At 35.5% G+C, this 14,406-nt stretch overlaps 1 protein-coding gene across 3 annotated transcripts in view; it reads left to right on the top strand.

Annotated features, from left to right (window-relative positions):
• The window catches only part of LRMDA (leucine rich melanocyte differentiation associated), a 614,425-nt gene that overhangs the window by 348,614 nt on the left and 251,405 nt on the right, over positions 1-14,406 (top strand). For all 3 annotated transcript variants that reach the window (XM_042018603.1, XM_042018602.1, XM_042018604.1), the window contains exon 4: positions 6,039-6,178. In XM_042018603.1, the coding sequence (XP_041874537.1) occupies positions 6,039-6,178 (140 nt within the window). The remainder of the gene's footprint in view (positions 1-6,038; positions 6,179-14,406) is intronic.

The following is a 14,406-nucleotide window of genomic DNA, read 5'->3' as shown; positions in this document are numbered from 1 at the left end:
CATTAAAGACATAAATTGTCTCCTATTATGAATGGTTCCCCATTCCCTCTAAACAGACAACTGAACTGAAGTGGTACAGAACTCCTCCTGCACAGGCTTCTGAGTTCTCCACACCACAGCTGTGGATTTAGAGAAATCTGTGTGGCTTGTTAGAGAACTGCTGTACCTAATGAGCCAAAAATCTTCTGAAAATCTAGAATAAGGTGTACCTGAAGTAAAAATTAAGTCATGTGAATGCCTAATACCAAACATCTATGGAAGAGAGGAGTAGTCTACAGTCCAGGTGATTCCTTATGCTGTTCTATAGCAGTGCTTTTAGCAGTTCAACTGAGATATCAGAACTTTTTAAAAAATTGTGAGCTGCTACTTTACTCTTGTCTTTGTGATGTTTGTGGTGCCTTGTTACTTAACATTGAAACGTGGTCTTCAAATCTGCAGCCTTGGAACCATGGGGAGTCTAAAATGCCTCTAAAAGCACTGGCAACTCCAGGTTCATAGAGAAAACGAATGCTGCTCCAGTAGGCAGAATGGGATTCTTTTCCCATGTACTCAGTATGCAGGAAGCTCTCCATGAGATATATGGATTTAGTTAATTACCATCCACACTGCACCTTTTCTTTCTTGGGCAAAGTGGTTTCAAAGTCAGTGAACAAGGCCTTATCTCAAGGTCCTGTCTCTCTACCAGATAGGGTTCAAACGAGAATGTGGCATACAAATGACTATGTGTGACAACCTATTGCACACAGAGAAGAGGGAGATGTATACTTGCATATTGCAAGCTATTTCTGTGGTTATCCAACCTTGAAGACCTAGCACATTCTAATGCAAAAGCATTCAGGTGGCAAAGATCTTTTCATACTGCATTCAGAGGAGAATTGGTAACTTCTGATTCAAGGCTATTTGTGTGTGGAACAGCTTGTGATTGCTACATCATGTTTGTGATAAATTTAATTGAAGGAAATGTTTCAGCTGGGAATAAATATAGGTATCTTGCTCATTTATGAGTCTGGTAGAAGTTGGTTTTTATTCAGCTGTTTTAATGTTAGGTTGATTGCAGCAATTGCATATCAGATGATTAGTTGGCAGAAAACTTTTGAATGAGAGTTTTGGGTTTTTCTATATGATGATCTGGAATTCTGCATGATATTCCTGATGTTCTCATGTACATATTTCAGAAATATTTTGAATGCGTGCTGATTGCTCTTTACTGTGTCTCTTTGCTTCCAAGAACTTCCAAAAGCTGTAGTCAATGAAGTTCATTAGCACGGGAAGTTCTCCTGTAACTCTTTTGGGGAAATGGAATGACTTTTTGAAAGATAGTGGTGGAGCAACTTGGAAAGCACTGAGAGAGAGAACAAGTGTGGTTACTTTTCTGTATTCGAGTGTGTGACTAGTAAAGAGAATTGCTAGCAGACAAAAAGTTTACAGAAAGAAATCCCAGATTCTCTTGCATGCATCAGACTATATGTTAAAAGTAATTGTATGGTGAGATAGGAAATGTTTAAGTATTTTTAGACAGAATAAATTGATTTAGAAACTGTTAGCCTAGATTGTGTTTCTGCATAGGTTTGACCTGCAGTTTTTCCTGAGGACAACCATGAATATGGTTATACCAAGAATGCTGGTAAGGAAGGAAGAAATGCTATGGTGTTTGGGGATGGCCAGCATTAGTGCTCAGTACTGAAAGCAGCTGACCGTGATATTACTCTCTATAAAGGATTCATGCAGTGTCTGTACCCTGGAAATATGCAGAAAAGATACAGCTAAAGAGACTCTTGGGAATACAGAAGTCTGGAATAGAGGAACTCATGAGACATCATGCAGTAGTTTCTGTGTGAATCCACTTAACCTCTTAGAAGTATAACAGAATAGTTCTTTACTATACTGGCTGTCAGCATCAAAAAAAAAAAAAAAAAAACCACCAAAAAAACCACAGCATCAAAATGACTGTCCCTGCTTGTGAGGCTCTCCTAAAATCAGTCAAAGTGAAGTGGCACTAGCCACTCAGAGTTTACAACTTTGTCCTTGTGCAAATGGAATATTCCCTGGGAACTAGTCTTTGAATGGTTTGAAAGGGGATATAGTCCTGACCAGCCACTAGAATTTTAGTCCAGGCTACAGGATTTTCTACAAAATAAACAACCAAAAATGTTACAAGCTTGCACACACAGTTAATTCTTAGCCAGAGAAAGGAGATAGAGCCTTTGCTTTGGGCTTTGGCTTGTGCTCTCTGCCTTCTAGGGAACCGCAAAAAGAGTGGTATTGAGTATGAGAGAGAGAGTGAGAACAGACAAGTCAGAACATGCCTGCAGGATTTGTAGGATATTTTTGATTCCATGAAATGTGCAAAAAAATTATATTGCTCTGCAGCTAAACTGGACCCATCACAGTACTGTAATTTTCCAAATAAATCTATTGCTACTGTCTCTTTGTTCCTGGCAGCATTTGTCTTCCTCAACAGAAAATACGGTGACGAAGTTGTGTCTGCTTGTGAACAGTCTAAATATGCCTGTGTGGTATCCACCTTGTAACACTCTGAGGGGGCTTTAAGAAGTTCATCTCTGAGAGATACCCAGTTCTTTTGTTTTCCTAGTTTAAAACTAGAAATAGTGCAAGAAGTAAGTATAATCCTTTGATGAGGATGAAATTTTTAAAGTCTGTCCAGCATATTTCTGTTAATTGTTCATGAAGACCAGTTTACATTTTTGGAGGGACCCATTGTTGTATCATCCCTGAGAATATTATAGCTTATGAGCTGCAGAGCTGATGATTTAAAAATTTTAATTGTTACAGTTTTTCGTTTTGGTCAATGTCTGTTAGAAGGAGAGGCATTAGTAGATTGGTAATGACAGCACTTGACTTTGGAGATGGATTGCTACACTAAGGCTTTTTAATTATCACAACAGCAATACTTTAAACCATTTTTCAAATAGTAAGACTATAGTGTAAGTGTTGGCATCCCTGTTACACCTTCACCTTGTGATCAGTGACACTGACTTTAGAAAGATCAGTCCAGGGCTATTTTTACAGAGCTCTAAATAAATAAATACATTTTTACTAGCGCTGTCCATGGATTTAATTGTGGGTTTTCTTTTTTGAAAAGAATGGAGCTGAAATTGGTCTTAGAAGTGGCACAGCAGGATTTTGCAGCTCTTTGGTTCTGATTGCACCAATATGGCACTCCTTAGACTGCAACAATAAACCATAAAAAGGAAGCTGGCAATAAAATTTCAGACTTGCTTTGATTTTCTCTCTCCATATTTTCCTAGCATTGTTTTAGAAAGACTTAATGCTTTTGGTGGCATCATATAGTTCCAGTATTGCGATTTAAATAAGTATTTGACATGCTAATTAACTAAACAGTACACTAGAAGTGCACCATGACATATGAGTCATCTCTGAGAAATACTTAATTTTAACAGGATATCATTTATTCTTTTTCCTACATGCTTTGTAAAAAATAACTGTGGTGTTAGGTGAATGGGCCTTCTTGGAAAATCAATCTATACCTTGCATTTTTTTTTTTTTAATAGGGATAAGAAAAGGTACTTAAAGTCCTAAAGAACAGAAAAATTATTTTATTTATGACACAACTACGGATTCTCTTGCGTGAGATACTTTTTAGGGGGTGTTTTTGCATCTAAAAATCTATGCTCAGGATTTAGATACAAGGTATTAGAATCTAGACATTAACTTCCAAATTTGGGAGGTTTAGATATATTAAATGCAGATTATCAACTTCTGTTATTTACCTAAAACTCTTGGTGAATATGGTGTCTCTCCCTTTTGCTTTCCGTAGGATTTTGAGGCGTAGTCTTACACTTTCTGCATATCTAAGCTGACACTGCTCTTCATTACATTTCTAAATACATTTTGATATCTGCCTTGAAGGCTGCACGTTCAGATGGGAGTTAGAATACATGTCATGCTCCACATTCATCAAACTTTTGGGGAGAACAGCTTTTACACAGGAAATAGCTCTGCTGAATTGAGAAGCAAAAGTCCTGCATGTTTACTTCATAAAAATTTTGAATGACTTGTTATTTTTTTGTTGTTGGGGTGTTTTTTTAATGGTTTTTTGTTGTTGTTGTTGTTTTTTCCCTTTTGATAGGAAATGACCAGATACAATCAAAGCCTTGCAATAGCTAACCTCCTGTGTGTGATTGCTGTTATGGCAATAACTGTCTTTTGTAATAATAAACTTTTTTTCTCAGGGAGCCTTTTTGGGATTTAAGCAATCCTGCGAGAAATTAAGTGTTTCTCCTGGCTGAGGGAGGGTGCCAGGCTCAACTACTTCTCTAACAGTCTTTGGAAACTTTTAAAAAGCCTTTTCCACACTTGAACATGTGTGGAAAAACAGTTTGTGAGTTTCCCATCACAGTCACATACTTCCTGAAAGAGCCATGAAAAAGTTTATGTGTGAGCTTAAGGTCCAGGTATGAAAATTAGCACCAAGTTTTGATTGGTAATTCATCCTAGTTAACAAATCATATGTCTCTACAAAAAGATAATTTTTCTTAGGGTTTGGTAGATTAATTACTGGATATAGCATTCCATAATGTGGCTTTGCCACATTAAAAGTTAGCATTCCTGCCTTTTCAATTAATTCATAGAATTAATTTCAAACCCTCATTTTCCCCACTCATGCGAATATTTAAGTATGACTCCTTAGATCTTATGGGACAGAACACTATGAGTATAGATACATTGGTTTTAGTAGAATTAGTAATTGTTGGCATGATCTTCTTGTGGGTTTGGAAATAAACTGTTAGGCTTACAAAAGGAAGACCACATTTTTAACAATAAAGCTGTTTTCTCCATTCTGTACTGCTTCTGTTGCCCTTAAGATATTGGGGTGAAGAAATAAAGTAAATTCCATCAGCTAAAAATAACAAAGATAACAGAAACACATAAATCAAGTATAAATAATAGCAACAAAAGTAAACTGAGGATTTAAAACAATGGTTTGTCTCTAACAGCAGGAGAGAATAAAAACAGAGCAATGAAACGTCCTTTAATGGTTTTGAATAATTATTACTCTTGTCTAAGTCAGTCAATTTTTAAATATTGGAAACTTTCCACATGCACATGCATGACATATTTTTTGAGAATCACACCTATATCTTTGTATGTAAATTGAAGCAAATAAGAATGTATAGTTTAAATTTTAGAGACTGTCACACTAGGCTGTAAAAAAATAATTATTTGATCAATTAACAGATTGAGGTGCAAATGGTTGAATACTGGTGTTAGGCTTAATCCTAAAATATGATTTCCAGTATTGCAGTGGTTAAAGACAGTTTAACCTTTGTTTGCTTGTTTGTTTTATTGAGGTGTACAGTAATGAAGGTGTGTCCTTCTTATTCATGTTCCGAGAAATATAGTTTAAAAACCTCATGAACATCAAAATATAAGGCTCTTTTAATGAAAAATTTTATGCTTTACAAGACTTTAAAGCTTCATATATAAAGTATTTGTAACACTGAAATCTTTAAGTTGCACTTATTAAAGCATTAATTGGTGTATACTAATTGAGTAGTTACAAATGTGTTGCTGTGACAGAGCGTTTGTATGCTGGGTGGGTGTGAACCTGGGTTGTTGTGGTTTGACTTTTTTCTTTTGCCTTTTTTTTTTTTTTAACTCGTTTTCCAGTGGACTGAATATATTAGTGATGAATGTGCTGTGAAACTAACTGTTTATTTCCATGCTGGAAAAGTTTCATGGCTCCAGCAATTGCTAGCCATTTTACCACACAGCATCCATCATTTTGTCAAAGTTTTAATGTTTTGTACTGAACCACCTAGGAAAGAAAGGAGGAGAAAAGAATGACAAAACAGCCCAATTCTTTTATTCAATGCCAAAAAACTGACTGAAGTTTATCCCTGTTTGCCCTTGGAACAATTAATGTGACATTTTCCTGAATGCCATACTAAATTTGATTGTCAGTTATTGAAATGTATGTTTAAATCAGCAGTGATGCAACGCTAAATGCTTTTTTCATTAATGTCATTGAATCCTTAACCCACTACCTTTGACACATAACAGAATTAGACAGCCTTTTGGACCATTTGGCTGAAGTTGTGCCCTCACTACAGTATCTCAGTTTGCTTGGAAACATTGCTTGCCCAAATGAACTGGTCTGCAAAGAAAAGGATGAAGATGACTACCAGAGATACAGGTTAGTGTTTTCACTTGTAGATGGGATAAGGCATGAAATTTTTGTTCTACTACTGGAAAAATACTAAACTAAAATCAACCCCATCAAACACCTACTCTATTCTGAAAGCATTGTAACATTCTGCCATGAAACACCTGGCAATTTGAGTAGCCCCATTTTGGGTGAGATCATGCTCAGGAACCCTATTTCAAGAAATACTTCAGTGCTGTCCAGCACATGTCTGAGTTGAGCAGGTGTGCACAGAATTTCCTGAATGTGAGTATTAGTATACCCCTACTCAAGGAATTTCCTTCTTTAAGGCCAAGATAAGGCAAGATTTGCATACACTAAGGTGACAGGTAATAAGAAAAAAGAAAAAAAAAAGAAGTCACTCCACTGAGATAGCCAGTTGCCTTGTCTTCTGCTCATGTTTGATATGCTGCTAAGTTGCTTCTACTGTAGTTATCAAGGCACTATTAACACAGAAGAGATGACTCCTCCTATACTGTGCTGCTTTACTCAGGGCAGCTAGATTCTAATAAAAATACCCCAAACTATCTTTATGATGTAATTTTAATGAGCTAGGTTACACAAAAGGTCATCTGAAATTTATTATGGAGGCTTGATAGAATACTGTAAGTCCAACTGAAATGTTGCTAAAAGTTGCAATGATTATTTTAAAAAAATAGAAATACTTGTGACTGATGGTGGTTGTGAGTATAGTTCCAAAATTTTTGCAATGTCTGCTAAGTGACATAATTTTCAGAGCTGTAATCTCTGGACAAGTAAGACATTGATTATGAGGAAAAAAAAGACATTAGATGAATTTTCCTTGCTGCCATGTGATGCATTATTTCAGTCCTTGTGTGCTGGCACTTTTCACATTGGCTGCAAATGGCATTCAGAGGCAAGTCGGAGCCAAGCAGCTCTGGTCACCTTGCCTTGCAGAGCCTGAGCTTGGTTTTTATTAGTATCACCCACAGTATGTGGAGTTATATAACAAACTGATGTTATCTTCAGGTAATCCAAACTGTGCTGTAGGAGTTAGCATAAAACAATACAAAGTTGAGAAGACTAAAAGGAGGTTTATGGGGAAGTGGCTTGAATTTGATGCACTCAGAATTGCTGTAGGTTAAACAGCTGTCCCAGATGTGCATATATACTTTTTAGTTTGTTTCAGATTTTTGAGAAGGATTTCTGTGTTGTCAGACATTCACCTTTTAATGATTCCACATTTGAATCCAGCTTAGCTTGTAGCATTTTGGTTTTCATGGAGTAGAGCAGCCTAAGTTTAATAAAATATTTTCCTATTGCTTTCACACTTTACTGGAAGCTATGCCTTCTATCCAGCTTACAAGACTATAATAGTGCTGTCTGTATGTAAATTTATGTGACATGTGTTCTAGAAAATTGCTTAAAAAATGAATGATATTTCTACAGTTTACTGTTTTTCACTTTAAGTATGTTTTCTGACAATATGTCTCCTATTAATCATTTAAGCAAAAGTGGTATGTTAAAGGAGCCATTCAGAGGCAAGAACCCATGGTTCATTTAGTGCTCTCTGAAAAAATTCCTTATTGATTGACATCCTCTGTGGTTATGTGATGTAATATTTATAATATGTCACAGAGCCATACATCAAAACAAGCATGTCCCTTGTTTCATTTCAATGCAAAAATGTTGATTTCAGAGAGGTCAAGGTAGTTTTAGGTCACATAGTGGCAAACCACTATGTCAAAGTGTGAAGGGATCCTATTTATATATCTGCTGGAAACTGCAGCATTGCTTCCATTTTCTTTCCTCTCAATTTTTCAAAACCCTGGGTGTTTTTTTCCATATAAACTAGGTTAATTGAAGCACTTTTAAGAAAGAAGAATGGGCTTCTAATTAGTTGAATGATTTATGGTTCTGCTACTATAATGAAAGCTTCCTGATCCTTTTCCGTTATTATTTGTTGCATTGTATGAAATGTATTTGCTAGACAGCATTAGATTCAAACCCAGAACCATGGATCAATCAATCGAGCTATCTGCCTATCTTTAGGGGAACATATATCGCTACATGATGGGACTGATTAAAATTACTCTTCTAATTGTACTCTGAGTAGCTAATTCAGAGTTTTGAATAACATTCTGGAGCATCTTGAACACAACTTTTGTCTTCCCGTTTCATCATTTTTTAATGGTTTGAAATAACTTTTTTTCCTAAGGTTTTTTTTTGGAGAAATTTATTAGAAAGTGTCAAACGATTACATTTATGTGAACTTGAATTATGTAAAAACTTGAATTATGTAAACATTGTGCTTCACCATAACTTTAGGTGGCTTTGTTTTGTTCTGAGTGGGAACTTCTTTTTGTAAATTTTTGCAGTAACCATTGGAACCACAGCTTCATTTTTCATTGGCCTTTAATTTCAGTCCTACTGAGTTCAATTAGAGTTCAGGCTATTTAATTCCTCAACCAGAAAGAGAAAGGTGCTAGAAATCATAGCTTTACTTAATCTTCTCATTCCAATGAACAGAAAAGAGCGGTAAACCTCCCAAAATCTTAATGTTAAAAAAGTGGAAAATAATTTTTTAAAAAATTCAAGGTCTAGTGATTCACAGTGATCTTAGAGGTTAAAAGTAATATTACATATTTTAAAAATAATTAGATTTTATAAAAAATAATTGGAAAATATAGAAAGCCATGCTTTTGTCAAGAAATGATGATCTGGTTCTTCAGGTGATCCATTGGTATACCATTTCTATAATTTCATTACTAGAGGTCTTTCCTACTCTTTCAGTAAAATAACATTTTATACTGAAACATTGCTGTGATCTTTTTCTCAAAGTCGTTAATTTTTTGTCTAAAAACCATAGTAACATTTGAATGGGATTTTTTTTAGGGAAGAAGAAAAGCTTTTTTTTTGCCATCCCTGCTGTTCCTTCTTACATTTCAAATGTGTAGGAGAACAAATTGACGAAAAAATTTCTGTGTTATTGGAATTTTTGCTTGGACAGAAAAAGAAAATGGGAAGTTCCCTTCTGTGATATTTTTATAAACAAACTTGTTTGGTGATTTTAAAAACATGGTTTTTTTCCATCATTGTAAAATGGCTTTTAGTTTCTTACTATTAAAAAAAATTATTTTTAAGTTCTTTTTATCTTATTTTTTAAGCTTTCTGTATTTGGGTGTTAATATTTTGTAAAGTGATGAGGGCAAGCAGAATATCTAATATGTAATGGTGATAGGAAAATTTAAAAGCTTTTGGCTCCACTAGGAAGCAAGAAACGCAGAAAAATAGCTTGCAAAACAGTGTCCTCTAAAATAACCCAGTCTACAATCTCTGCTTTGAAGACTGCGTGAAAACAAAGGTCACGACCCAGAGATCAAAGTAACAGAAGTCAACACAGTAATTGCTGGTTGCTTCTGTTGTACTCACAGTTGGTCAGTCCTGTGGGTGTATTGTTTGCAGTGAAAACTTCAAACGTGGTGTTACTGAACTGTGAAAAATCATCTGGGTCACAATGTATTACAAAGCATTTGTGAATGCTGCAGGTGACCTCACCTATTTTCATTAAAGCGATACATTGTGAAGAATTCATGCCATGTGTGAAGTTTTCTGTGCTTGTGCATTCTTCGTTGCTCCTTATTGACATTTCCTGGAATGATGCATTCATTAAGTGCTGTTGACATGGAAACAAGGGCAAGTGGAAACAAATGCCTGAGTTTATTTTAATTTAGTTTAAAAGTACATGTACTAGATATGCTATCTTTGGCTGGGGGAGCAAATGATGATAACCTTATGAAGGCCTCTTAAGATATAACAGCAAGAAAGGAAGTGCATGCATTTGGTATGGATTAACTTTTCAAGCTAAATCAGCTATTCCCATCCCACAGTTCTGATTGTGAGAAATGATGGGTCTTAGAGCATTTTTAGTGTTCTTGCAGTTTTCTTTTGTTTTATTGTAGTTTTGTTTTATTTATTTATTTTTAAATTGCTACAGAATTTGCTTATTTATTTTAATAGTCTTGTTATTGAATTGGAATGATGATATAAATATATATATTCAAGAAGCAGTAGGAGACTAGAAGTTCTCACTCAATAATGAAAATAATGCTAATATACATGAGTACCAGTGAACTTGCTGTTGAGGCTCTCTTTTAGCCAGAGGGATTGAAGTCTGTGGTACTTCTGTATATGTTCTTTTAGTACTTAATTAGATGATTAAGGTATTCCCTTACATATGTATAATCTATGAATCTGTGCTACTTCAGTGTTTGAGTGAAGCCTTGTCATTTCACTAGTACCTGGAAGGAAAAGCCTGTACTTGAAAGACATCAAAGGCCATGCAAGGTCCATCTGAGACTAGCTACTGTAAGGGTTCATGAGCAAGAACAATTGCGATGTTTTTGTTCACCGAAATAAATTGGAGTTTCAATAAATTGAAATTTGTCTGGACTAACACAGTAACTCAAGGCAGAACTATAATTATTGTTACACATATAGAGAAAGATTTTTTTAATTCATAGGGTTGTTTGCTATATTGAAGAAGAGCAGAGGGTGTTAAAATATTAGGAGGTGGTGTGGATTTCTGTGTGACTTGCAAGCCCCTCAAAATTACGGGGTCATCACCAAGCAGTACCAAGGCAGCTCAGAGTCTTACGTGGTTTTCTAACATACTTCATGCCAACATCCTGCCGTCTCTTCTGGAAGATGCTGGTTCAAGTTTATGACCTGTCTTCCTGATCTGTGTATTTAACAAATGTTTTTGTTGCAGAGGAAATTCTGTAGCCAGCTATATGCTGTTTGATGGGGGTAGAAGGGTAAATTTTTTAGGGGTGCAGAAGAAACAATCATAGAAGGTAATCTAGTTCACTGTCATAAACATGTTTGTTCGATTCTTCTGATTTTTTTTTTTTCTTTCCCCATTTAAATGCTGATGTAATTTAGCCAGCTTCAGGTTATTTATTTTTTCTAGTTTACAGTAATGTAACTGGAAGCATAATCAGACCTTCAAAGTTTGAAATAGGCATATTATTTTTATGTTCTATTATTGTTAAGGAAAGGAAATAAAATAACACAGAAAATAGAAAAATGAAAGTAAACACTTTCAGAAACAAAGAGCATGTTGTAGGTATGATACAGGTAGAGCTGGATACTTCTGCATTCTTGTGGGCAAATATTTCTCAGTTTTTCACAGCAGATAATTTTTTTGTTTTAAACTTAAATATTGATGCATATAGTGCAGTTTTATATTCCAGTTATTGTTAATAACAGTGCAAATGGGAATACTATACAGAATCTAGTTCTTACAATAGTCTTTCATTAAATGTTCAGTGAAAGAGTTTGCAAATGTCCCTCTTTTCCAATATCCTGGCAGGTCTGTATAAAAAGTCTTAAAATGATGCTTATTCCATGCAGCACATACAAAATTGGTAAATGAATTGTTAATCTTTATTGTCATTTTTACTTAACTAAAATGGAAATAACATGAAATTTCATATTCTCTGGTCTTTTTCCTTATCTGAGTGTTCCTGTACTGAATACCTGTTATGAGCTTACTTTGATGGGACTCTTGGTGCTGAGAGTCAAGGTAGAGGAGATGATTCTGAACAAAAGAAGGTGCAACTTTACTTAAATAAATAATTTCTTTAATCCATTTTGAATTAGAAAATCAGTTTACAGGCAATGATAAGTGGATCTGTAAGCACCTTCCTGGTGTGTCTAATTTTTACTTTTCTGTCTTTGAATCTCACCTTTATCTTCATCACTGAAGATAAAAACCTTTTTTCACACCACAACAAAGATGTTAAAACCCAGTAACAGCAGTCTCAGAACACATGGAGCAGTGCTAAGTTTTAAAATTATTAAGAAAAAAAAAAGGCGGGGGGGGGGGGGTAGGGAGACCCTGCCCCCCAACTTCTAACCTAAATAAACCTTTCTAAAGTAAATGTAGAATCTAGATGGATCTTTCTTCATTAAACAGCATTCTTTTAACTAGTGATTTTACAAGTCTAAACCAGGTGGAATGTGTCATTCAATTTATGGGTCCCAGTACCTGCCATAAAGTATTTTATGATGGCTGTGTTCTGTGTTATTAGTAGCTGTCTTTTTCTGCAGCCATTGGTGTTTGATAATACTCTTAAAACACCCAAAATTACTTACCTGCAAGCAACATTCCGTAGTCCCTGTTGACAGTTTGAATAAGTTTAGTGCCCTTTTGTTGTGCTTTACCTTCAAAACAAACTGATTGAACCATCAATAGCTCCTGAAAGCTGACAGAGGCATGCCATCTGGTGTAACCCTCTGATAGTAGGTTATCTGTGGGAGTTAACCTCCCTGCATTGTTAACTGAAATGTTTTATGTACTATGCAACTTTAGGATACTGCTGTGATAACCTTAGTAACTAAGTCATACATCACAGTAAAGAGATTTTGTGCAACAAATAACCCTGGATTAAATTTACAAGGGTTGAATTGATATTGTAGAGTGCTCATTCCCTGGCTTTGGTAATCCTTTCCTGTATTTTTTATGGCAAACTTGTGTTACATTTAGATTGAAGCTGTATCCTCATATTTCTAGCTAAAATATATCCAGGAAGCTTGCTGTTTTTCTTCAGCCATTTAATAAAAATGTATTGTATTATTTTCAAATAATATCGATACTTTTTAGCCCACATTTAGTAAAAAGAATACGAGTAAATGAGATTGTATTTTAAATCACCTTTTAAAATAATTAATCACAGATATACCTTCCTTCTACCAGTGGAATAACCTTTATGGTACTTACTTTTTAGTATTTGCTCTGCTTTAAGGTCTGCAAGTTTGAAAAAGAGAACCAACCCCAGACCTGTAACTTGTGGAGCAGTTTGCTGTTTAATTTGAGTGGGTAGGGTTTTTCAGTTTTGTTTCTGGAATTGACAAGTACTAGTGCTAATTCTGGTTTTTGAAATGCAGTCAGGATGGCTTAAAAATACAAAAATACATTTGTATCAAGGAATGCTATTATAATTTTAAGCTCTTTTGAAATGATTGAGAGACTGACATTAGGGCTGTGATCCAAAGTCAGCATAGATGACAGTGCTGTCTTATTCTGTTGTCATTTTTGTTGCAGCCTGCTTTTCAATGGCATATTTCATTCCATCATTAAACATTTGCTGATTTTCTAATACCGATGTTTTCTTCACCTGAATATTCATCTTTTCTCACCCTACACTTAGTGGGTGTCTTTACTCATTTTTAGCTTCACTCTTCTTCATTCTTGACATATTGTTTCCTTCTGTACATGTCTTCATTTGAAAGAATCTGTTGTCATCAGAGCTTTTCTGCCAGTAATGCAAGATGGATAGCTTCTCCTCCAGTGAAAGATAAGGGCCAGCAAAATGCCGGGGAGGACTGGAAGGGCAGCCAGGAAAGCTGGAATGAGTCTGAGAATGTGTCTGTCTCATAGGTCTGTATAGCTGTTGTTTAAAAAAATGATCTTAGGAGATGTTCTGTTTTGTGAAGTGACTCTCTTTCTTCAACTAATTGAGAGCCATAGATTGAGGATTCAAGTTGAATTTGTCTGAGCATTTCAGAACTGAGTATTTTCAGTTCAGTTGTTAACAATTTATGAAGGTGTTGCTTCAGAGGAGTGGTGCACTTGACATAAAGGTTTATTTGCACCATTGAATTTTGCTTGGTTTTAGAAGGGGGAGCATTACAGTCTTTTTCATGTGTTTATCTGGTTTTGAAAACAGTATCATAAGATAAACTTTTACCTTTTAAACCAGTTTTGTGTGTTGTTCTTTTTCAAAACATTATGCAGAGTTTGCTACTTCTTTGATTTTTTTCCTCTCAGTGCCAGAAGGGATCGGTGTGGGGAGGAGCTCTCTGGCTGGCTGGGGGGGTTAGGCAAAGAAGCTAGGCTGGGGAACGTTATCGTCACCTTTCTACCCCCTGCCAGGAACAGTCTGATATTGCCCTCACTTTGTAGTGTCTGCTTCACATTTGGTTGACTAAATGCAAATGATGTGCACTTGAGGTGATTAGATATTTGGATTTGCTGTGGTTGTGCCTTCCTTTGGTTTTGATCTGCTATGTTCTCTCCCTCCACAAGTGAGGAGCCAGTAGTATTTTTCTGAGGCTAGAAAGCTGCTGTCCTTTGAGTAAAAATGCTAAATAGTATGTAATACTGATGAATCCTCACAAAAACTTGGAATTGTTAAAATATATTTCCCATAAATAGTCTCTCCCTGTGTGCTTCTGCACTTAATCCTGAGCTG

The sequence above is a fragment of the Corvus kubaryi genome, unplaced genomic scaffold (genome assembly GCF_017639235.1).
Source record: "Corvus kubaryi isolate FWS band 111438036 unplaced genomic scaffold, C.kubaryi_AGA036_p1.0 138, whole genome shotgun sequence".
NCBI lineage: Eukaryota > Metazoa > Chordata > Aves > Passeriformes > Corvidae > Corvus > Corvus kubaryi.
The sequence above is the reverse complement of the archived record's forward strand: the minus strand, read 5'-3'. Positions and strand labels throughout refer to the sequence as shown.